We start from the raw sequence: 22,073 nt of genomic DNA on the forward strand, positions 1-22,073 counted from the left end.
TGTCCATAACTATCAGAAACATCTATGGAGACCTGTAGTTTATAGTGCTGGCTTCCTACAGTCCCCAGGGACTTCCCAGAATCCAGCGCAGCAGGTGCTAAAAGTGAAAGTCAGTCAGTCAGGCAGTCTGTCAGTCGTGTCCGACTCTTTGTGACCCGTGGAATTCTCCAGGCCAGAATACTGGAGTGGGTAGCCTTTCACTTCTCCAGGGGATCTTTCCAATCCAAGGATCAAACCCAGGTCTCCCGCATTGCGGGTGGATTCCTTACCAGCTGAGCCACAAGGAAGCCCAGCAGGCGCTAACGTGGATCACTGAATACCTGACCCTGAGCATGCGAAGTTGTGTTACAATAAGGTAGGGGGCCGGGAGGAAGGGCGTGTGCACACCTGGACTTGAGGAGGGGTTACCTGCATTCTCCCGCCCTCCATAACCTCCTTCCCTTCTCCCGAGTAAGCCAGCCACCCCCGCGACGTTTCCCTTCTTCTGGGGCCTCAGGGGCCTCTGCCTACTTGGGGCAGTTTGGACTTGCACAAACCCAACCCGCCTGAGGCCCGTGGGGTGAGCGCGCTCCATCCCCTACACAGGCCCTGACCTCTCCTGGTTCGGTTCAACGTCACAAGGGCCCCTGGCCCGATTATTTGGCGAGATGATAGGGCTACCCCCTGGGGCTGTGGGGAGAAATGAACCCCAAAGAGGCTCAGGTAGAGCCGCAGCAGTCGGCTGCCAAGGAGGCCTCGGTTGCTGTGGTAACGCGACCTCCCCGGACTCACTTCCGCAGTAAAGTGGCGCATGCGCAAATGGCCCGACAGGCCGCGAGGGTGGCGGGTTTCCTCCCTTCCTTCCCAAGATACCCCGCGGTCCTGAGATGTAATGTCACTGGGGGCGTCTCCACGTCACCTGATTGGGTTATCCGCGTGATGAGGTTATCGGCCTGATGGGATTATCGTGCTATACAAACTGCGGGCCGCCAGAGCGCTAGATACAGAAAGCGCTACCTTCAGTTGGGAGTAGGTTGCTTCCCCTAGGCCTGCGGGAGGATTTCGATTCCGGTTTAGGCGGCTGCGCAGGCGCAGACTTGGCACAGGCGGTCTCAAGCCAATCGCCGACCCAGTGCCGCCTCCGGATAGCTTTCCCCAGGATCGGTTGTATCCCGGGCCGGAGACCCGACACCTCGAGGGCGGCCTCCGAGGGACGCGCACCCGGAGGGAGGCGTAAAGAAAGGTTCTGATCGGACCCGGGTCAATCGCCCATCGCCCATGGCGGCCCTCGTAAGTGTGCGGCCAGGCGGTTCGGCTGCGGTCCCGGAGGTGGCCTCTGTAGCCTCTCACTCACTGTCCTGCTTTCTCTCCCCTCAGGGCCCCAGCAGCCAGAATGTCACTGAGTATGTCGTCCGAGTTCCCAAGTAAGTCCCTGACCCTACCAACCCCCTCTCCCTCCAGAAAAGGATTAAAATCTCGAGGCTCCAGGAGTGTCTGATTCTTCTTCCAGGGCTGGGGTTGAGCCGAGGCCTCTGGGGCATCACTGTTTTTTTAATAGAGTGAATGAATAAGTACATTAATATACAGTAACACGCAGCCTGCCTGCCTAGGATTCCCTCAGCCAGGAATGACAACAGTGACTCTACTGGGTGGATTCTTTTTGATCCTGCGAAATTCCGTTACAGTATTTTCCTCCTTCAGGAGGCAGTCCCTGCCTGTCCACCCCCCTGCCCAGGGCTGAGTTCCCAATTATCCCATCTTGGGTTCCCAGAAATATTTGTCCCTAACTGATCTCTGGGTTTTTTTTCATGGGTCCCCAGCGTTGCCCCGCACAAAGAACTGAGCCTGGGAGGGTTTACTGAATTAATGAATGATTAACTGAGCACTGCCTCTTTTTGCCCATACCAGAAATACCACCAAAAAATACAATATCATGGCTTTCAATGCAGCCGATAAAGTCAACCTCACTACTTGGAATCAGGTAAGTCCGAGTTCTGAGGGTGTGAGAAAGCCTGACCCTGGATTTGATGTAATAGTTGCTTGGTTGTGATAGTAACCGAGGCTTAGGATCCTCCCCTCTCCCCACGTGCAGATAAATGATAACTAAGGCCCAGGCTGAGCCTCTGGGCACCCCTGAGGACAAGATATGTGTGGCCTTGCAGGAGGCTTTCTCCTGAAATTTGTGCCCACTGATGGGCATTCCAGGTCGAGATCTATCTGGGCAAGAGAGGAGGGGGCTGCCTCCTAGAGGTGACTCAGAGCCCCTATTGTTGGAGAATCCAGAGCGGTCTTTAGAAACTGTTTTAGTTGCAGGCTGCTCTAGCAGAATTCCAGAGACTGGGTGGTTTGTAAACAACAGACATTTATTTCCCACAGTTCTGGAGGCTGGAAGTCCAAGATCAGGGCGCCAGCAGATCTGGTGTCCTGGTTCATAGCTGGTGCGTTTGCACTGTACTCTCACCTGGGTACACAGCACTCTGGAATCCTTTGTTAAAGAGGGCACTTATCCCACTCCTAATAGGCTGCAGCCTCACAACCTAATCATCATCTATCAGAGGCCCCGCCCCCAAATACCATCACACCGGAAATTAGGTTATATGCATTTGGGGAGAATTCCCTGTAGATGCAGCGGTTAGGACTCCAGCTAGGACTCTAGCCCATTCACTGCGGGGGGCCTAGGTTCCATCCCTGGTGGGGGAACTAAGATTCCAGAAGTCCGAGATCACAGCCAAAAAGAATGCATTTTGGAGGCACGCAAACATTCATCCATAGCAGAGGCTATTAAAGGGTTACAAACAGTCTGTAAAGAGATTTGTCCACTGTGGGGTCGAGGGCAAGTGAAGGGAGAACAGGGCAGAGGTGAAGGCTCTGGACCAGGTGAGCCTGTGATGGGGTTTGCAGCAAACAGGTTACGAGAAGTTATTGGACTCTGGGGTGTCTTTTTTTTTTTTTTTTTAATTTTTCATTTGGAAATAACTTCAAACTTTCAAAAAGCTGCAAAAACAGACATCGCAGCGGGCTTTAGACAGATCCCTTCACCCACATTCACAGAGCCTCTTTTCGCCAAGCGGGAAGTTGGCTCTAAGGGTCCACCGCTCAGCCTGCGGGGAGGAAGGGGTGTTGTTGGATGGGGAGCAGGCTGCCTGATGAGAAGTCTCGCCTTCCGTCTCCCAGGCCCGGCTGGAACGAGACCTGAGCAACAAGAAGATTTACCAAGAGGAGGAGATGCCGGAGTCGGGCGCCGGCAGCGAGTTCAACCGCAAGCTCCGGGAAGAGGCGCGGAGGAAGAAGTATGGCATTGTCCTCAAGGAGTTCCGGCCGGAGGACCAGCCCTGGCTGCTGCGGGTCAACGGTAAATCAGGCCGAAAGTAAGTGCCCCTTCCCACCACTCCCCGGTACCCTCGGCCGAACTTCTAGGTCCTGCGGCTGGGGGTGACAGCTCATCCACCCATGAAGGGGTTTTCTTGGGGAAGATGAGCCAAGGGGATGCTCGAGTGTGTGCTAGGGATGCAGGAATCCCGGCCTGCCGTCCTCCTGCGCCCAGCCAAAGACTGCCCAGAGCTGAGGGTTGGGAACCGTGGGGGAGACAGAGATTAAGGGAAATGAAGGGCACTCCGGTTGAACAGCGAGCACGAAGGCGTGAAACATCGAGCCCCAGGGACTGTCACAGCGCACGACAGTGGCAGAGTGGGTGGACTGAGAGGGCTGAGAGTGCCAGGGCACAGCGGGACTGGGGGTAGGCTGGGGCCCAGGGCAGCCTGAAGGCTGTAGGTGGGGAAGGGGCACTCTGTAAGACTGCCTCCACATGGTGGGGCAGAAAAGGGGAAGGATGGAGGCCCGGAGGGAGCTGGGCTGGCAGTGCTTCAAGGAGGATTCCGGAGGGGAATCCAGAGGGGTCTGACACTAGAGTCCTGTGCTCTTTACGGCCCATCTAACAGGTCCTTCCAGAAAGGACCGTGTCGTGTATAGTGCACAGGAGCCCTAAGTCTGCTCTGTGAGGGCAGGAAGCCCCCCTTTTCCAGATGTGGGAATCCAGGCTCAGGCAGTCAGTGGGCCAGCCTTCCAGCCTCAGGTTTTGCTGGGAGAACCCAGGTGGCCCTGGAGAGAGGGATGCAGGGGGTGTTGTCTGGAGGTGGCACTGGTCCTTCTTCCCCACACAGACTGTGCCCTTGAACTCCCTGCAGGTTCAAGGGCATAAAGAAGGGCGGCGTGACAGAAAACACCTCCTACTACATCTTCACCCAGTGCCCTGATGGGGCTTTCGAGGCCTTCCCTGTCCACAACTGGTATAACTTCACGCCGCTGGCCAAGCACCGCACACTCACGGCCGAGGAGGCTGAGGAGGAGTGGGAGAGGTGAGTGATGGGGCCACGCCTGGAAAAGGGCTGCAACCCCCCGACGTTGTGCCTGGCTGGGAGCTGGGGACTCAGCGGTGAGCAAGCCAGATCTCTCCACTGCTCAGGAGCACCCAGTCCAGGGGGCAGATGGACTGGAGACAGCGGGGAGAGGGACTGGAGAAGTGGGGAGTTGGATCCGGTGCTAGGGTGTCAGCATCACACGAGACCTTCTCCTGAGGGACTCTGGGCAGACAGGGAACCAAAGGAGGGCCAGCTCTCCCTGTGTGCTCTCAGGGTCTTTCTGCCACGTGCTTGTGTCCCCACGTGCGGGGGCAGGTCGTCCCTCTCATCACCTAAGTTGTGTCAGTGGCTCTCCCTCGGGGCACACCTGGTGGAAGTGCAGGGAGGCACCAGTGGATGAGGCCCACTCCCAGAGGGGGTCCCTGGAGCCAGGCCCGCTGCCAGCCCCTGCTGTAACACTGCCCCCCGCCCCACAGGAGAAACAAGGTCCTGAACCACTTCAGCATCATGCAGCAGCGGCGGCTGAAAGACCAGGACCAGGACGAGGAGGATGAGGAGAAGGAGAAGCGCAGCCGCAAGAAGGCCAGCGAGCTGCGCATCCACGACCTGGAGGACGACCTGGAGATGTCGTCGGATGACAGCGAGGCCAGCGGCGAGGAGGGTGAGGCAGATGTAGCCAGCCCTGGGCAGCTGGGGCCGCGGTTGTAATTAATTCAGGTCTTGTGTGATGACTCAGAAAAGTGAATGCCCCTGAAAGGATTGCTTGGTTACTTGCAGACCCCTGGACCCCCCCAGGAGCTTGGCCGCTGGGGGAAGCACCAGGGTTGGTTAGGAGGCCCCAGGAAGGTCTTTCTCGGCCATGGCCTCGCCTGGGATTTCCATGGGAATGGCCTTAAGACTGGCCAGTTTGAGTCGTGCCAGCAGCCTCTGGGCCAAGGGGTGGTCTCTGGTTGTCCGGTGGTTGGCTGGCCCAGGTGATTTAGGGCAGCGATGGCGGCCCTGAGTGTGAGTTAGAGAAAGGGGTTGTCTAGGGGTGTGAAGTTGGGATTGCTTGCTTGGCGGTGGGTGATTGGTACAACCCTGGGCCAGCTCTCTGCCTCCTGGAGGAATTAGGGTCGTTCCTGGCATCACCACAGCTCCTGAGATGTCCAGGCATCATTAGATACACACAACACGATTCATGCCCATCTGAGCCCCTCAGCTTGTCTATCCTTCCCCAGGTGGCAGAGCCCCCAAGGCCAAGAAGAAGGCACTGCCCAGCAAGGGGGGCCGGAAGAAGAAGAAGAAGAAGGGCTCAGATGATGAGGCCTTTGAGGACAGTGATGACGGGGACTTCGAGGGCCAGGAGGTGGACTATATGTCTGATGGCTCCAGGTGAGGCAGGCGGGAGGCGGGTGTGAGACCCTGGGCCGGCCTGCAGACGCGCTCACTCACCCTCTGCCCGCTCTCTGTCTTACAGCAGCTCCCAGGACGAGCTGGAAGGCAAGCCCAAGGCCACGCAGCAGGAGGAGGGCCCCAAGGGCGTGGATGAGCAGAGTGAGAGCAGCGAAGAGAGTGAGGAGGAAAAGCCACCTGAGGAGGACAAGGAGGAGGAGGAGGAGAAGAAGGCGCCCACACCGCAGGAGAAGAAGCGGAGGAAAGGTGGGTTGGTCCCTCTGAGGCCCTGATCTGGGACAGGGCTGAGAGCTGGCTCAGGGGTCTCCGGTCCTGACGTCCCCTCCTCTGGCCCCTTGCAGACAGCAGCGAGGAGTCCGACAGCTCGGAGGAGAGTGACATCGACAGTGAAGCCTCCTCGGCACTCTTCATGGCAGTAAGGCCCAGCCGAGGCAGGGCTGGCCAGGGAGGACGGTGGGGGGCCCCTCTCCTGACATGTATGCTCAGTTGTGATCTCCACAGAAAAAGAAGACGCCCCCCAAAAGGGAGCGGAAGCCATCAGGGGGCAGTTCCAGGGGTAACAGCCGGCCAGGCACGCCCAGCACTGAGGCAGGCAGTACTTCTTCCACCCTCCGGGCAGCCGCCAGCAAGCTGGAGCAGGGTGAGTAGTACCCCGCCATCCCACCCTGCCCGCCCTACCCCGTTGTTTACCCCATCCTGGTCTTCCTGTTCCGCATCCTCTGAGCCCCTTGCACACATGATCCCAGCACTGTCCCCCCACCCCCCTACCCAGTGGTCCAGCCTCCCAGACCTGGTCTCAGTCCCACCGCCACCTCCCACAGGGAAGCGCACCAGCGAAACGCCGGCAGCCAAGCGGCTGCGACTGGACACCGGGCCCCAGAGCTTGTCCGGGAAATCCACTCCTCAGCCCCAGTCTGGGAAGTCAACCCCCAGCAGTGGGTAAGTGGGCGAGCACAGCAGGGGCCGGTGGGGGGTGGGGGTCAGGGGGCTCAGGGACAGAGGACGCCCGCTGACACCCAGCTCCCCACCTCCAGTGACGTTCAAGTGACTGAAGACGCCGTGCGCCGCTACCTGACACGGAAGCCCATGACCACCAAGGACCTGCTGAAGAAGTTCCAGACCAAGAAGACGGGGCTGAGCAGCGAGCAGACAGTGAATGTGCTGGCTCAGATCCTGAAGCGCCTGAACCCTGAGCGCAAGATGATCAACGACAAGATGCATTTCTCCCTCAAGGAGTGACGCCCCCCCAGTAAACATGCTCTATTTTCCACAATCTCAGGGTCTTCATACCCACACTCGCTGCCTCTCGTCCCGCCGCCTGTAGACACGTCTTAGGACTTAACCCTCTCCTTAGCCCCTCAGCCTCCTCCATGATTTCTTTCAGCTCTGTCTTTCACTTGGCTGGTTCTCTCTTCAGCTGTGGCTTATCCACCCCCTGAACCCGTTAAAAGTAGGGCTTCTCAGGTGGCTCAGCGGTGAAGAATCTGCTCTGCCTGTGCAGGGGACACAGGTTCAATCCCTGGGTCAGGAAGTTCCCCTGGAGGCAGTAGCACCCCACTCCAGTATTCTTGTCTGGGAAATCCCATGAATAGAGGAGCCTGGTGGGGCTACAGTCCATGGGGTGGCAGAGTCGGACATGATTGAGCACACATGCACAAACCCATAAGTACTTAGTGTCACTGTCTTTCAGTTCTGCAAAGTATGTTTCTCTTTCAGATCAGTAGGTCTATTTTGAGTGTATGGCCCCTTCTGTTTTTGATGCCTTCTTTTCCATTGTTAGTTTAAACATCCTTGTCTTACAGTCTCCATCACACTCACCTAGTACACTCACCTAGTACCTGAAGCAGACGGGCATCCTGTTGTTTTCGGACGCCTCTTTATGATCGTGTTTGTGACCTGGGATAGGGGACTCGTTCCTAGTTCCAGGCTCTGTCTCTGGGGCTCCTGGCAGGCCTGCTTTGCAGGCAAGTTCTTTTTTTTTTTTTAATATTTGTTTTTATTTATTTATTTGACCGTGCTGGGTCTTAGTTGCAGCATGTGGCAACTAGTTCCCTGACCAGGAATCGAACCCTGGGCCCCCTGCATTGGGAGCATGGAGCCTTAGCCACTGGACCACCAGGAAAGTCCCAGGCAAGTTCTTCCAGATGGTTTTTGCATGTGGCCACCAGGTGCCCCAAAAGTGGTTTTTAGGTGGCGCTAGTGGTACAGAACCTGCCTGCCAATGCAGGAAACATAAGAGACCCGGGTTTGATCCCTGGGTTGGAAAGGCCCCTGGACAAGGACATGGCAACCCACTCTAGTATTCTTGCTTAGAGAATCTCATGGAGAGAAGAGCTTGGCGGGCTACAATCCCTAGGGTCGCAAAGAGTCGGAAATGACTGAAGCGATTTAGCATGCACACACGCCCCAGGTGTGTCATTCTAAGATTCTCAGCTCTTGATTCTGTCGCAAATGGCCACAAAATCCCAATCCCCTGTTACTGGTCTTGGCATCTGGACACTACTTTTCAACTTCTCAGTGGGGTTTCTGGAGCTTCCCTTTAGAGTCTCACAAGTTGCTAAGGCGTTTATTTAATCAAGTATGGCTAGGCATTCTGTAAGCAAGAGGGTTCTTTGAGTTCGTGGAGAGTCACGTTGCTGGAAATGGAACTTGGCAGCAGGAACAACGTTGAAACCCCTGTTTGAGTGATCTGGCTGGTGGCAGGATGCTGGAGATGGCAGGTGGAAAACCTCCCCACCCAGTTCTACAGGCCCTTGGCTGCCAAGTCAGAATGCCTGAGATGTCTGGCTAATTCCCAGGAATGTCCCACTTCGTTCCAACCTCCCTCCCATCCTTCCGCCAGGACTTTTGTGAAGGAAGTGCCTGCCCCTTACCCTGACAATTTCACCCCTGCTCTGCCTGCCACGTGGACCGAGGTCTGAGGCCTCCCCCACCACACCGGTCTGTGTGCCCCAGTGGTTCAGATCAGGAGCCTTGCATTCAGCAGGACTTGGGGTTCAAACCCCACCTGTGTCTCTTAATTCTGGGTGACTTTGTATAAGTGACAGTCCTGCCACCCACACCTCCCATCTGAAGGTAGTCTCAATAAGCAGTTGAGAAGAAAAAAGCACACCAAAATCACTGAAGCAGTCCCACGTGGGTGGTGCTGCGGTCCTTTCCTACTTCTTGATACAAAGGGCAGTGAAAAGCCCTGAGCTTGCATCTTGGCTCACCTGAAATGGATGAGTTCCTGAAGCACGTGTCCTGGATCAAAGGGATGGGATTGGTAGTTTCTGTAGCCAGTGTTCAACTGCCACTGGTTTATACTGCTACCAACAGGCGTGCCCAACGGGTAAGCAGACTCTGACGTTTGCCAATCTTAGAAGCAGTTTCACCTGAGTTTTAATCTGGTCTTGCCTGCATTGAGTTCAGGCACCGTGTCAAACCTACACAAGTTGCTTGTATTTCAGGACCTCCCTGGTGGTCCAGTGGTTAAGGCTCTGGAGTCCCAATGCAGAGACACAAGTTGGATCCCTTGTTCAGGATCTTGCATGACATAGGACATGGCCTAAATTTTTTAATTGAAAATAAAAAAGATGTTCTCATTTCCTTTGCCTCGAGCATTTTGTGCGTGCTTAGTCTCTCAGTCGTGTCCAACTCTTTGCAACCCCATGGACTGTATAGCCCACCAGCCTCCTCTGTCCATGGGATTCTCCAGGCAAGAATACTGGAGTAGGTTGTCATTTCCTTCTCCAGGGGATCCTCCCAACCCAGGGATTGAGACCCGAGTCTCCTCCATTGCAGGTGAATTTTTTGCCACCTGAGCCACCAGGGAAGCGTCTAAGAGGCTCTTAACTGCTCGGTACCAGCCACCCTGCTACACACTAAATATGTCTTCTGTCTGTCCTCAGGACCTCATGTGGGAGGGACTCTGTTAGCCCCATTTCATGGCTGAGGATGGAGGCTCGCTTCCCCAGGGTGATGGAGAAGGGCTGAGAGATTACTGGAGCCAGGGCGGGGCTTAACCTCTCCTCCTGCTTTGATGCCCTCCAACCCCAGGTAGGGCTGGGGTCCCAGGGGACTCAGGTTGGCCTTCCAGAGACAGGAGTCCCTGCAGGGTGAGTTTCTTGCCCCTGGTGTCCCAGCTCTTGGCAGTCCCCAGGCCTCTCCCTTTTCCTGTTTTGATACTGCCTGGGCCAGACCCGGAGGCAGGGCATGATGTCTTAATCCTCTAGGCAGGAGCCATGATGGATTCCCCGTCAGTTCACCCACCTCTTCCCTGCATGCACATCCGCTCTACCTGGTGCACAATGTGGGGGCTACTGGGCCCCAGCACCCTGCCCGAGAGGGGAGGACCCCCACTGGGAGACCAGTGGGGCCCCCCAACCCTCCCTCCAGACAGCAGGTGGGGTGGGGACCCCGAGTTGCCCTCCCTGAGCTCGGCCCTGGCTGCCGACACAGCACTCATAAATCAGGGGCTGGAGGGGGTGTTGGAAATGGGTCTGTGGAATGTCTGGATGGGATGCGTGTGTGAGGGGGTGTGCGCCCTTAACTCTTGGAAGGATGGGGTGTGGGGCAGAGGAGCGGGGCTGCCTGGGCCTGAGGTGTGCGACGTTGGAACCATCGCAACGAGCAGCGGCCGGAAGTGATGAGGTTAATTCCCCAGCTCGGGCAGAGGGGATAAATTGAGGGTGCCGGGCATCTGCATCCTCAGGACCTGCCCATCACCATGGCCACAGGAAGAGTCTTGCTAGGCTCTCTCCTTCTCCTGATCCTCCACTTGGACCTTGGTGGGAGCCAGGGGGCCTGGGAGGCTCTGGTGGCGGAGAGAGAGCTCTCATCCGAGCCAGCGGTGGACAGAGAGACCCAGAGGCCACAGCTGGGTAAGGACTCCTGGAACCCTGCGTGCTCCCCAACTCCTTTCTGCCCAGACTCTGCCTGCTGTCAGCTGCCCCTTGTCCCCCACAGGGGCCCGCCTGCGCCGAGCCCTGACCAGCCCGTGCCAGCTGTGGAGCCTGTCCTTGCCCGTGGCCGAGCTGGGCCTGGGCTACACGTCGGAGGAGACGGTCATCTTCCGCTACTGCGCCGGCAGTTGTTCCCGCGGAGCCCGCACCCAACACGGCCTGACGCTGGCCCGACTGCGGGGCCAGGGCCGAGCCCATGGAGGACCCTGCTGCCGGCCCACCCGCTACGCCGACGTGACCTTTCTCGATGACCGCCACCGCTGGCAGCGGCTGCCCCAGCTCTCGGCGGCGGCCTGTGGCTGCGGTGGCTAACGATGGCCGGCCCGGGGCCCTGCAGCTGCTGGAGGAGCTCAGCTGACTTATTTACTGGAGGCCCAGAGGCCGAGGTGAAGAGAGGGGAAGGTGGGCTGGGGCCACCAGCAAGGGGCTCAATAAAGGAAACTGCTTCTCTAGCCTTGTGACTGTGTGTTCAGCTGGGAATGCTCCTGGTCGGGGGAGGAGGTGGTGGGGGGAGGCAGGTGTGGTCCTGGGCTTCCCAAGCAGATCCTGGCCTTCCTGCAAACAGCTGGCAACAGGAGGCCAGCTTGTCCATTCTCCAGCATTATTCACAACTTTATTCACAAACACGGTGTCCTGAACAGCTTGGGGTAATGGTCCAGGAGCTCAGCAGGCTGGGGGCGGCTGTCCAGGCTCCCCCGGCCCCATCCCTTCAGGGAGGGAGCGGCAAATTACCGAGATGCGTCGGCCCCGGGGAATCCGACGCTCCCCAAAAAAGGACTCTTCATCCCGAAGGATCTCGTGGGAGAAGTCATAACGAGCCGAGCCCCTGCAGGAGAAAACAGAGGATGTGGCTGGTGAGGGCGGCCCTAGTTCCAGGCAGACCAGCCCTAGGGGTAGAGTCTGCCATCAGGGCTGAACGACAGAAGGTGTTCCAAATGTTGAGTGGGTGTCTTGTGAGTTACTGGTGCAGTGCGGGCTCCTTGGCTGCCAGTACCTAAGGATGTAGAGGGAGCCCGGCTCCAGCAAGAGTTCCAGCCACTCCCCCGGCTCCTGGGTGTGCACCAGTCGCATGACACTAGGAGACAACAGAGACAGGCCGGCAATGGTGGATCCGCAGAACTGGAAGAGGGGACATGGCAGAGGGTGGGTTTTGGCCTGGCCAGCTCGCCCCCAGCTGGGAGCTCCAAGCCACTGCTCTCTGCCCACCTTGATGCTGTCCACGTGTGGCTTGATGTAGCCCTGAGGTTCTAGGTCCAGCACGTGCACTGAGGAGAGGAGGGTCTGGCCAGGTCCAAAGGCGGCTGCCTGCACACGCCGCAGGATGGCCCGGCTTGCCTCTGACCAGCGCGACTTCTCTGTCTCTCGGAAGCCGTGGATGGCCTGCCCAGAGCGCTCAGGTCAAGCCTGGAAGCTTCCAGGGGTGGGGAACAGGGAAACTGAGGCATTGCCCAGCGCTGGGGAGGGATTGGTGGGGAGGGTGGTGGAAGTGCAAAGGAAAGGCCTGGTTTTTCCAGCATGACACTTGACCCCACCCTCAACTTTCAACTTTGATCCTATCTACCCCATGATGTTTTCTCAAATCCCAACCCCTACCAGATCTGGGTCTAGCCTTAGTCCTTTCTACCCACCATCAGGGTCCAGTTCAGTCCCACATTGCGTCCCTAACGTTGGCCTGGTTCCCATATTCACAACTTGATTCACCGGGTCCCCTGTCTCCCCCCCTCAACCCGTGACCCTCCCTCATCTCGCTCCACACCCGTTTCCATCCCTAACTTTGGTCCTGTCCCCCACACACCCTTCGGTTCTGCCCCGTTATGGCCCCGCCCACATCTCCAAAGCGCTCTTCCAGCCCCCAGGACCCGAAGCATCAAGACCGCGCCCCCATCCCAGGCCCCGCCCCAGATGTAGCCCCGCCCACCCGGCGCTCCACCCCGCCCGGCCTCTAACGTCCCAAGCCATGCCCCTGTGGCTCCGCCCCCAGCGCTGCCAGCCTCACCGCATCCCAGTGGTCGTATTCGTATCTGCGGCGGCGCAGCTCGGGTTCCAGCTCGCGGCTCAGTGTCTCCTCCTCGGCCGCGCTCAGGAAGCCGGGCCGCACCACGGCCGCGTCTTGTAGGCGGCTCAGCACGGCTGCGCCCGAGCCCCGCACCCAGCCCTGCTGGGAGACCGTTCGCAGTACCACCTGCCCACCTCCGGCCATAGCCCCGGAGCCGGGTCTTGGAAGAGGGTGGGGTCAGGGCCACGCCCCCTCCCCAAGGTCATTGGCTGTGACTGCACTGAGTCCCTCCAGCAATTGGCCTTCCTCAGAGTCCCGCCTCTCGCTCAAGGTTACTGGTTGTTATTCGGCTCGTCCTCTCAAGCTATTGGCTCTTCCCAGAATCTGCCTCCTCTCCGGCGCTATTGGGCCCTTTCGACCACAGAGACTCAGACTACTAGTTGTGCCTCAGGTCCGTCTTCCAGAGGGCGGGGCGGAGCGGTGGTGTCAAAGGCTAGGTCGGCCCGGGGGTCAGAGGTCAAGGGTGAGAGAAGGATTGGGCCAAGGCTATGAAGTTAAGGTTAGAGTCCAGTCAAGCTGAGCTGTAGGAGTTAGGGGAGTGACATTAAGGCTGTGGTTATGGGGTGGGACCAGGTTTGTGGACTTACGGGTTTCAGTCAAAGGTCAAGGCGAGGCGCCTCCCATCCCGAACCCCACCCCCCCACCCCCCATCCTCATACAAACAGGCTGGCTTCCAGTTTAAAACAGTATATAAACTGTTTTGGCCTTCCCTCATAGCTCAGTTGGTAAATCATCTGTCTGCAATGCAGGAGGCCCGGGTTCGATTCCTGGGTCGGGATGATCCCCTGGAGAAGGAAATGGCAACCCACTCCAGCATTCTTGCCTGGAGAATCCCATGGACAGAAGAGCCTGACAGGTCCATGGGATCGCAAGAGTCGGACACAACTTGGCGACTAAACCACCACAACCACCATAAACTGTTTATGTACTTTGTTTGTGTGTTTTAAAACAGTATATAAACAAAAATTCCTCTTCCTTTAAAGGCAGAATTGGAATGTCACCATTTTTCAGCCCTTATTGGGCTGAAAATTCTAGACAAGGACTATCATCTGCTCCAATGGCATGGAAACAGGGACAACTGGTTTTAAAATGTCTCCCGCTAGAAGGCACCCTCACTCCAAGGTCATTGACGGAGAAGCGGAACCTGAATGGACCAGACTTGTCTAGATTCAGACGCCGGGTACCGGAAGTACCAAGGACAGAATCGCATCCTCAAAATTCAGAGGGAAAGTCCGTAAGACACACGACCCTGTTTCTCCAACAAGTTAAGTTCAAGAAAAGAGGAGAAAAAGAGGGAGAGAAACATTAGGAGATTAAAGGGGAAAACCGCAATAACAAGACACTTACAGATTTATCAACCAGTGGCAATGCCTGCACCTTATTTGGATCCTGATTGGAAAAATTAAAAAAAAAAAAAAGTAGTGATCACCAGGGAAATTTGGACGCGGTTGAATATTCGACCACAGTAAGCATTATTTTTTTCTGGTTGAAAATGATGTTGTGGTTGTCTTTTTTAAAGATTCCTTGTCCTTTATTAACCTTTTTTGAAAGTTCTTTAAATTCTGTAGCACTTTACAGTTTTTAAAAGTTTCACATGCATGATTTCATTGACTCTCATAATACCTTTTAAAAAAAAAAATCCCCTACAGCTATATTGCCCCTCCTCCTTCCCTCTCCCCACTGGTAACCACTGGTTTGTTCTGTGTCTGTGCGTCTGTTTGTTTTGTTTGCTTTATTGACTAGTTTATCTTTTAGATTCTACATAATAGTGATAGGCTAGAGAATGTCTGTCTGACTTAACTCACTTAGCATAATACCCTCCAAGTCCATACATGTTGCTGCAAATGGCATTATTTCATTCTTTTTTATGGCTAATATTCCATTGTGTATATGTACTGTATCTTCTTTATCCATTCATCTGTTGTTGGACACTTAGATTGCTTCTTTATCTTGGCAGTTGTAAATAATGCTATGAACATTGGCAAATAGTGTCTTTTTTTTTTTTTTTGGATATATACCAAAAGGAGTGGAATTACAGGGTCATGTGGTTATTCTTAGTATTTTTGAGAAATAAAATTACTTATCCTTTTAGAAATACATATTGAAATATTACAGATGAAATGAAAAGCTGGGATTTGCTTCAAAGTACTACAGAGCCATGGTAGAGGCTCTGTAGAGGCAGGGGAGGGACGAGTCATGATCAGCTATGAATTGGTGTGGTGGGTACATGAGACCTCATTCTAGTTTCTCTACTTTTTTCTCCTATTTTAAACAAAATTACTGCAGGTGTTTTTTGTTTTTTTTGTTTTTTTTTGGCAGCACCGGGTCTTCATTGCTGTGTGGGCTTTTCTCTAGCTGTGGAGAGCAGGGTTCTAGGGCATGTGGGCTCTCTAGTTTTGGTGCACAGGCTTCTCATTGTGGTGGTGTCTCTTGTGGAGCACGGGTTCTAGGGCATGTGGGTGGGCTTCAGTAGTTGTGGCGCACAGGCTTACTTACTCTGACTTACTTTTAAACCTGTGTCCCTTGCACTGGCAGGCCATTCTTAACCAATGGACCACAAGGGTCTTCTCCACTTCTGTATATATTTTAAATTGCGCAGAATGAAAAAGTTCAACCAAATGTAATTGATGAATGAAGCCAAATTAAAAAGTCCTCTATATTAAAAAAAAAAAAAATTGTTCTTTGCTCTGACAGCAAAATTCCTTGAAAAACTTGTCCAGCTCCTAGTATTTTCCAGTCCCTTCTCTCTGGGTCCACTCCAACCTGGCTGTTGGCCCCCTAGTACTAAAAGTGGTCTTATTGAAGGCCACTAGTGATTTCTGCAGGGCCAAGTGCCATAGCCAGTTCTTAGCCTGACTGCTAACTCATGGACACACTGAAGTCCCCTCCATTTTTATTCCCAACCCTGGGTGTGGGGTGGGGGCGGAAGGGGAGAGGCATGATAGACTTCAGACATCCGAAATCAACTCTTGATCCTGACCCCTGCTCCTCCCCACAGCTCTCCTGGAAACATCTTATCTTTCTGGCTGCTTTGGGCCAACACTTAGGAGTTTTGGGAGATTTCGTTCTCTCTCAAATCTCACATCCTACCTGTAAGCCCTGCCTTTAAAACCTGGCTGGAAACCGACCTCTCTCACCATGTGGCTGGGGCCAGGTCACCCTCCTTCTGGGTGGTTCCAAGTCTCCTCACTCCAGGTTTCTGTGCTTGCCGTCCTCCACCCACCACTCTGTGGTTCCTTTTTCTTTTTTGGCTGTGCTGGGTCTTTGTCATGGTGCAGGCTCAGGAGTTCCAGCCCTCGGACTTAGTTGCACTACGTGGGATCTTAGTTCCCTGACTAGGGATCGAACCCAGACCCCCTGCACTAGGAGTGCAGTCTTAGCTACTGGACCACCAGGGAAGTCCCCTGTTCCTTTTCTTGAAACCCTCCATGGGGCATCTCCCTCCTATCTCAGACCTGCTGCTGTTTAATCACTGTCGTGTCTGACTTTTTGCAACCCCATGGACTGTAGCCTGACAGACTCCTCTGTCCATGGGATTGTCCAGGCAAGAATACTGGAGTGCATTGCCATTTCCTCTTCCAGGAGATCTTCCCAACCCAGGGACTGAATCTTGGCAGGTGGATTCTTTACCACTGAGCCATCTGGAAATTCCTACCAGACCTTTTATGATCTATACTCCTCTTCTTCCTGCTCTTATCTCTACTTTTCCCCTCACTCACTCCCTCCCTCCAGCCACCCCAGCTCCCTCATGGTTCGCCTCATGTGCCAGGCATAGTCCTGCCACAAGACCTTTGCACTTGCCATGCCTTCTGCCAGGACTGCTGTGTCCCAAGATAGCAATCTGGCTCCCCCCACCCTCACCTCCTTCAGGTCTTTGCTCTAATGTCGCCGTCTCGGCAAGGCCTCTGCAGGCCACCTCATCTAACTCTTGTCACACACACCCGACACCGCATACCTCCTGCCCTGATTAAAAAAAACAAAAACAACGGTCTACTTTCCCAAGAATGTAAGTTTCTTCAGGATGGGGACTTCTGTGTCTTCTTCACAATAAGCTGTGGCCTCTGGAGTGTCATGCATGCTCTTAGCTCTGCTCAAGATGAAGGTCAAGGTGAAGGCACACGTGAGCCAGGGTAGACACCAGAGGGAAGGCGCCAGAGCCGGGAGCAAAGGCTACAAAGGTTTAATTTAAAATCACAGTGTCTCAGCTGGGCTACCCACCCACAGGGGCACCCCCAAATCCACAGTTCCTCAAGGGGCCCCTCCAGGGTCAGTGTGGAGGGGCTCACAGGCCGGGCGCCTCTGCTCTCCCTGGGAGGGCGAGAGGGAGGCCAGTTCTCAGGTGCTGGCTGGGGCGGGTTCTACCGCTGTTGGCTCCCCTGGCTCCTTCTGTACCAGCTCCGGCTCGTCCTCCCCATCCTGTGGGGGGTGGACCAGAACCTTGTCCAAGATGCCGAACTCCTGGGCCTCCATGGGGCTCATGTAGCGGTCCCTCTCCATGGCCGACTCTGCAGGGGGCGTACAGGCAGGATGCGGATGGTGAGGAATGGACACCCAAGGGCCACGTTCCAGTCCTCAATCAGCCCAAGTCCACCCTGTGTGACCCTGGCCTCCCCATCCCTGTGCCTTGAGTTTCCCTACCAGTAAAATACCTGTTTCTTTCTTTTTTTAGCTTGTTGATGTGTAAATACACATCTAGGAAAGGGCACAGATTGTGGGAGTGGGCAGTGTGGTGATTTTCAGACTGAACCACCCATGCGGCCAGTACTCAGATCAGACCCTCCAAACCCTGCTGGGGACACATCCAGTTGCTAAGTGCTGCCCCCTGCCCCCTAACAGTGGCCTAATGGCAGAGAGGTTATGCCAGTTTTTCGCTCTTTAAATACACAGTCACAGGGACTTCCCTGGCAGTCAAGTGGTTAAGACTCCACACTATCAATGCAGGGGTCCTGGGTTCCATCCCTTGTCAGGGAACTAGGTCTTATGTGCTGTAGCTAAGACCTGGTGCAGCCAAATTAAAAAAAAAAAAAAAAAGGACTCCATACTTCCACTGCCAGGGACATGGGTTGGACCCTTGGTTGGGGATTTTGCATGCTGAGCAATGTGGTAAAAAAAAAAGAAAATTAAAGTTAATTAATTAAAAAAGTAAATAAACATATAACCAGAGTGTTTACTCCTTTTCCCACTCAGCACTGTTTTGGAGATTTATCTAGGCTGTGGCCCAGTCCTTGTGGCTGTGTAGCGTTCCGCCTCATGAATATACCACCGCTGGCCACTCATTATGCTGTCAGGCACTTGGGTCTTTCTCCATTTAGGACTGTAGGAACTGGACTACATTTCCGTCTGCATCTTCGGACAGAAGCGCTTGATTCCCTTGGTTACACGCTGGGCAGAGGAACCAGGTGTCTTTCTGGGTGTTCACCCTCAGAGCCCTAACAGCTTCCCCAAGAGGTTGTACTTATCACTGTTGCCTGCAGTGGATAACTGTCCCAGCGGCTCCACGCTCCCCTCAGCACTCGGTGGTATCAGTATTTTCTATTTGAGCTGCTCCAGTGGATTGAAATGGAGTAGGAAATGGCAACCCACTCCAGTATTCTTGCCTGAAGAATCCCATGGACAGAGGAGCTTGGAGGGCTATAGTCCGTGGAGTCTCAAAGAATTGGATCCAACTGAGCACACACACCACAGTGGACTGAAATGGTATCTCATCAGGGCCTTGATCTGCCTTTCCCGAATAACTGATGATGGCATTATCATTTTTTCTTTTTTATTGGCCACACCACATGCAGCATGTGGGATCTTGGTTCCCCAACCAGGGGTGGAACCTGTGCCCCTTGCAGTGGAAACGCAGAGTCCTAAGCACTGGACCTCCAGGGAAGTCCCACTGTTGACACATCATTATTAAACATCGTCACTAAAGGTGATGAGAACCTTGGCTTCTGTTTCTTGGCCATTTGGGATCTTCTTTGTGGGAGACCCTGTTCAAAACCTTTGGACCTCTTTCAGTCAAGTTTTTGTGTCTTTTAATTTTTAAATTATTATTATTTTTTCTTGGCCATACTGTGCGGCATGTGGGATCTTAATTCTCTGACCAGAGATCAGACCTGCATCCCCTACAGCTGAAGTGCGGAGTCTTAACCACTAGACCACCAGGGAAGTCCCTGGGTCTCTAAGAAAAGTGCTCAGAACAGGGGTTCTCAACTGGGGGTGGGGTGGGGATTCTGATCCCCAGGGGACACTGGGCGATGGCTGGAGACTGTTCTGGCCGTTACCCTTGGAGGTGCTGCTGGCAGCTGGTGGGCAGCGCCCGGGGATGTGCCACACATCCTGCAGGGCCCTGGAGGGCCCCCACCACAGGACGCTCCAGCCTGGTGTCAGCTGCACCAGGTCCAGAGGCCTGACCGGTACGCCTGTGTTGGTTCCAATAAAAGAGCAGCTGAGGGCCCTGTAGGGGGCGCTCACCGATCACCTGCAGGCTCTGTTTGGTGTGCTTGGCATAGATGCTGTAGAGCTGCTTCTTGAGCTTCATGATCTCCTCCGCCTGGATGGCGATGTCTGTGGCTTGGCCCTGGGGGGCCATCCCAAGACGGGGAAGGTTGGGATCAGGGTCTGCCACTCGCAGGGAGAGGGACTCGGGAGACCGCCCTGGGCTTCTGGCTGCCAGCATTCAGGCGGGTGGGACAGGCCTCTGTGAATGCCTCTGTAGCCTGTTCCATCCTCACCACCTCCAGGAAGTCTCTCTGAATTAACTCTATGTTCTTATTTCTGGCAGCTGGTGCCTCCCTGACCAGGACGGAAGGAGCTAATTTCCTAGAGAGCTTTCCTAGAAAGCTGCCCAGAACACACTTTTCACATGCAAAGCCGCCAGTCCAAGCCCACACCCCCGCCACCTCCTCTGCAGAGCTCTCACACCCTGGGTCACCATCCTCCTGCCCCATCACCCCAGGGTACCAGACAACTAGGGACAATCCCTACACCCTAGAGCCCACTGACACTATTCACGCTAGCCCATCCTAACCTCACACGTTCTTCCCAGCAGAAACCTTGAAGAAGGCTCCTGCCCACATTCTCCTCTCGACCAACCCTGGTGCCCATCTGTGTGGTCCCCAAGGCCTGGCACACTCCCTCCTCTTGGGATCTGTGAGTCACAAACTGTCTTTTTAATGGCAACCCTCTCCTGATCAGTTGGCCTCACCATATCTGCATACCAACAAAACCTACATTTTAAACCCACCCTGTCATGTGACTCCTGCCTGTCTGGCTGGTTCACCTGTCTAGACCCCCATCCCCACCCCCCAAAGCAGCTCTCAGGGCACACTCACCCGGGCACCCCCAGAGGGCTGGTGGATCATGATGCGGGAGTTGGGGAGTGAGTGGCGCATGCCTGGGGTGCCAGCAGCCAGAAGCAGGGAGCCCATGCTGGCTGCCTGGCCCACACACCACGTGCAGATGGGGTTCAGGATGTATTGCATCGTGTCGTAGATGGCCAGGCCCGAGGTCACCACACCACCTGCGGATGGGGCAGAGAGTGAGGGGCTGTGCCAGCTACCCCCCACCATCCTTTCCCCTAAGGCCCTGGAGAGGGCTGGGGTCTCAAACAGAAATACTCCAGGGGTAGGAAGGTGACACAGGGCAGGTGGGGGCAACAAACAAGGGCTGGCTCCAAAGTGAGCTGACAGTTGCCACATTTGCATGTGGACCCAGTGAAGGATGAGATTGGCCACATTCTCAAGCATTGGGAGAATGTAATAACTACAGTTGGAGACCCTGGAGCCACTCTGCCTGGGTATGACCCCTGGCTGGGCAGGTCATCACATGTGACCTTGGGCAAGTTATCCAACCTCTTGAAGACATGGTACCTCCTTGTAGGTTGGAGATAACTAAACACTACCCATCATGTGAGGCTGCATGAAGAAAATGAGTTAAATGCTTATAAAGTGCTTTTATAAAAGTGCCTGGCACAGTAAACGATCAATTAAGATTGGCTATTCAGGGAATTCCCCAAGTGGCCAGTGGTTAGGGCTTTCCCACAGGAGGAACAACTCGACCAAAATAAAATAAATTGGCTGTTGGCTATTCTACCTTTTTGGGGGGATAGGGTGGAATCTACCAGTTTAAAAAATTTTGACAACCGAGTTAGATTGGTAAAACATTACCTATGGGATCAGAGGCAGGTTCAGGTGCCCCTTTAAAAAAGCAAGGGAAGAGGCAGCTTTTGGAGGTTTCCAGACCCTCTGGAGATTCCGAAGGAAGCTCTGCCCCCTTTCTTGCTCCAGAGACAGAACCTCCCTGATTAGGGGTCTCAGTCCCTGGAGTCACCTGGTGTGTCCCCAGGAGTGCCCCTGGCACCTGGGGAAGGCCCTGCTCACCGGGGCTGTTGATATACATGTGGATGGGCTTCTTGTTGCTTTCCGACTGCAGGAACAGCAGCTGCGCGATGACCAGGCTGGCAACACTGTCATCGATCTGCAAGTGAGGAGGGCAGGGGTGTCCCCAGATGGGGGTGAAAGCTAAGGGCAGCTGTTATGGGGTGGCTGGGGTTGAGTCAGGGCACCAGAATGGTGGTCAGGGCCCAAGTAAGACAGATCAGGAAGCGTTCAGGACCAGGAGTGGATGTGGTGGGGGTGATCCGGAACCAGGGGGTTGGGGACACAGGAAGGGGGGACTCAGGCAACAGGAAGGAAAGGGGTGAGGAGGTTGGGGAGAGGGATAGGAGCCCAGAATGGGGAGGAGGATCATTGGTGAGGAGGGAGTCAGAAATTAGGGAGGGAGACCCAGAAGATTTAAAGGAGTAGAAGGGGGACTACAGGGCAGGAGGGAGCATCAGGGGGCTTATGTGCCCAAGAAGCCGGGAGTGTCAGACTGGGACAAAAAGCGTCAGCCTAGGGAGGAAAGTCATGGGGGAGAAGTCAGAGGATCAAGGAGGTTTGCGGAGATCTGGGCAGACGAAGGGGAGGATCGCGGCGCGAGGCACTCACAGGACCCATGACGCACACAATACGCTCCCGAAGCAGCCGCGAGTAGATGTCATAGGCGCGCTCGCCGCGACCCTGGGGAAGAAAGACGCGGGTGAGGGTCAGACGCCCTCCGTGCCCCAAGCCGTTGCACCCCCGGGCCGTGTCCCTGCCCGGCCACTGTACCGTCTGTTCCACCACGATGGGAATGAGCGGAAGAGCCCGGGCCGCCGTCGCGTGCAGGCTCCGCTGCGGAGCCAGGCGATTCTCGGGCGTTCGCTGCGGGGGAAAGCGGGCGGCGAGGCGAGGCCCCAGCGCTGGGCACAAGCCGGCCGCCACCCGGCCCCTCCTAAGCAATATTTTGGCCCACATCGCGCCGCACGTCCCTCTC

At 55.3% G+C, this 22,073-nt stretch overlaps 4 protein-coding genes across 4 annotated transcripts; 2 read left to right on the forward strand and 2 right to left on the reverse strand.

Moving 5' to 3' along the window:
- The first annotated feature begins 1,163 nt into the window (after positions 1–1,163).
- Positions 1,164–7,579, forward strand: GTF2F1 (general transcription factor IIF subunit 1). Its single transcript, XM_052642842.1, has 12 exons — positions 1,164–1,269; positions 1,357–1,403; positions 1,888–1,960; positions 3,154–3,347; positions 4,164–4,334; positions 4,814–4,998; positions 5,558–5,711; positions 5,797–5,978; positions 6,074–6,147; positions 6,234–6,372; positions 6,554–6,671; positions 6,767–7,579. The coding sequence occupies exons 1-12, from the start codon at positions 1,258–1,260 to the stop codon at positions 6,969–6,971; spliced, it is 1,554 nt and encodes a 517-aa protein (XP_052498802.1). The 5' UTR covers positions 1,164–1,257; the 3' UTR covers positions 6,972–7,579.
- A 2,861-nt stretch (positions 7,580–10,440) lies between these two features.
- On the forward strand, positions 10,441–10,987 carry PSPN (persephin). Its single transcript, XM_052644358.1, is given in 2 exon segments — positions 10,441–10,671; positions 10,673–10,987. Coding segments are annotated over 2 exon segments (546 nt in total).
- Positions 10,988–11,244: 257 nt separating this feature from the next.
- On the reverse strand, positions 11,245–12,891 carry ALKBH7 (alkB homolog 7). Its single transcript, XM_052643913.1, has 4 exons — positions 12,672–12,891; positions 11,882–12,055; positions 11,670–11,794; positions 11,245–11,501 (listed from the first exon to the last, which is right to left on the reverse strand). The coding sequence occupies exons 1-4, from the start codon at positions 12,873–12,875 to the stop codon at positions 11,339–11,341; spliced, it is 666 nt and encodes a 221-aa protein (XP_052499873.1). The 5' UTR covers positions 12,876–12,891; the 3' UTR covers positions 11,245–11,338.
- Positions 12,892–16,888: 3,997 nt separating this feature from the next.
- Positions 16,889–22,073, reverse strand: CLPP (caseinolytic mitochondrial matrix peptidase proteolytic subunit). The gene is made up of 6 exons (XM_052643618.1): positions 21,869–22,073; positions 21,707–21,778; positions 21,098–21,194; positions 20,051–20,238; positions 19,191–19,296; positions 16,889–17,236 (listed from the first exon to the last, which is right to left on the reverse strand). The coding sequence occupies exons 1-6, from the start codon at positions 22,052–22,054 to the stop codon at positions 17,067–17,069; spliced, it is 819 nt and encodes a 272-aa protein (XP_052499578.1). The 5' UTR covers positions 22,055–22,073; the 3' UTR covers positions 16,889–17,066.

The sequence above is a fragment of the Budorcas taxicolor genome, chromosome 7 (genome assembly GCF_023091745.1).
Source record: "Budorcas taxicolor isolate Tak-1 chromosome 7, Takin1.1, whole genome shotgun sequence".
In the NCBI taxonomy this organism is placed as follows: Eukaryota; Metazoa; Chordata; class Mammalia; order Artiodactyla; family Bovidae; genus Budorcas; species Budorcas taxicolor.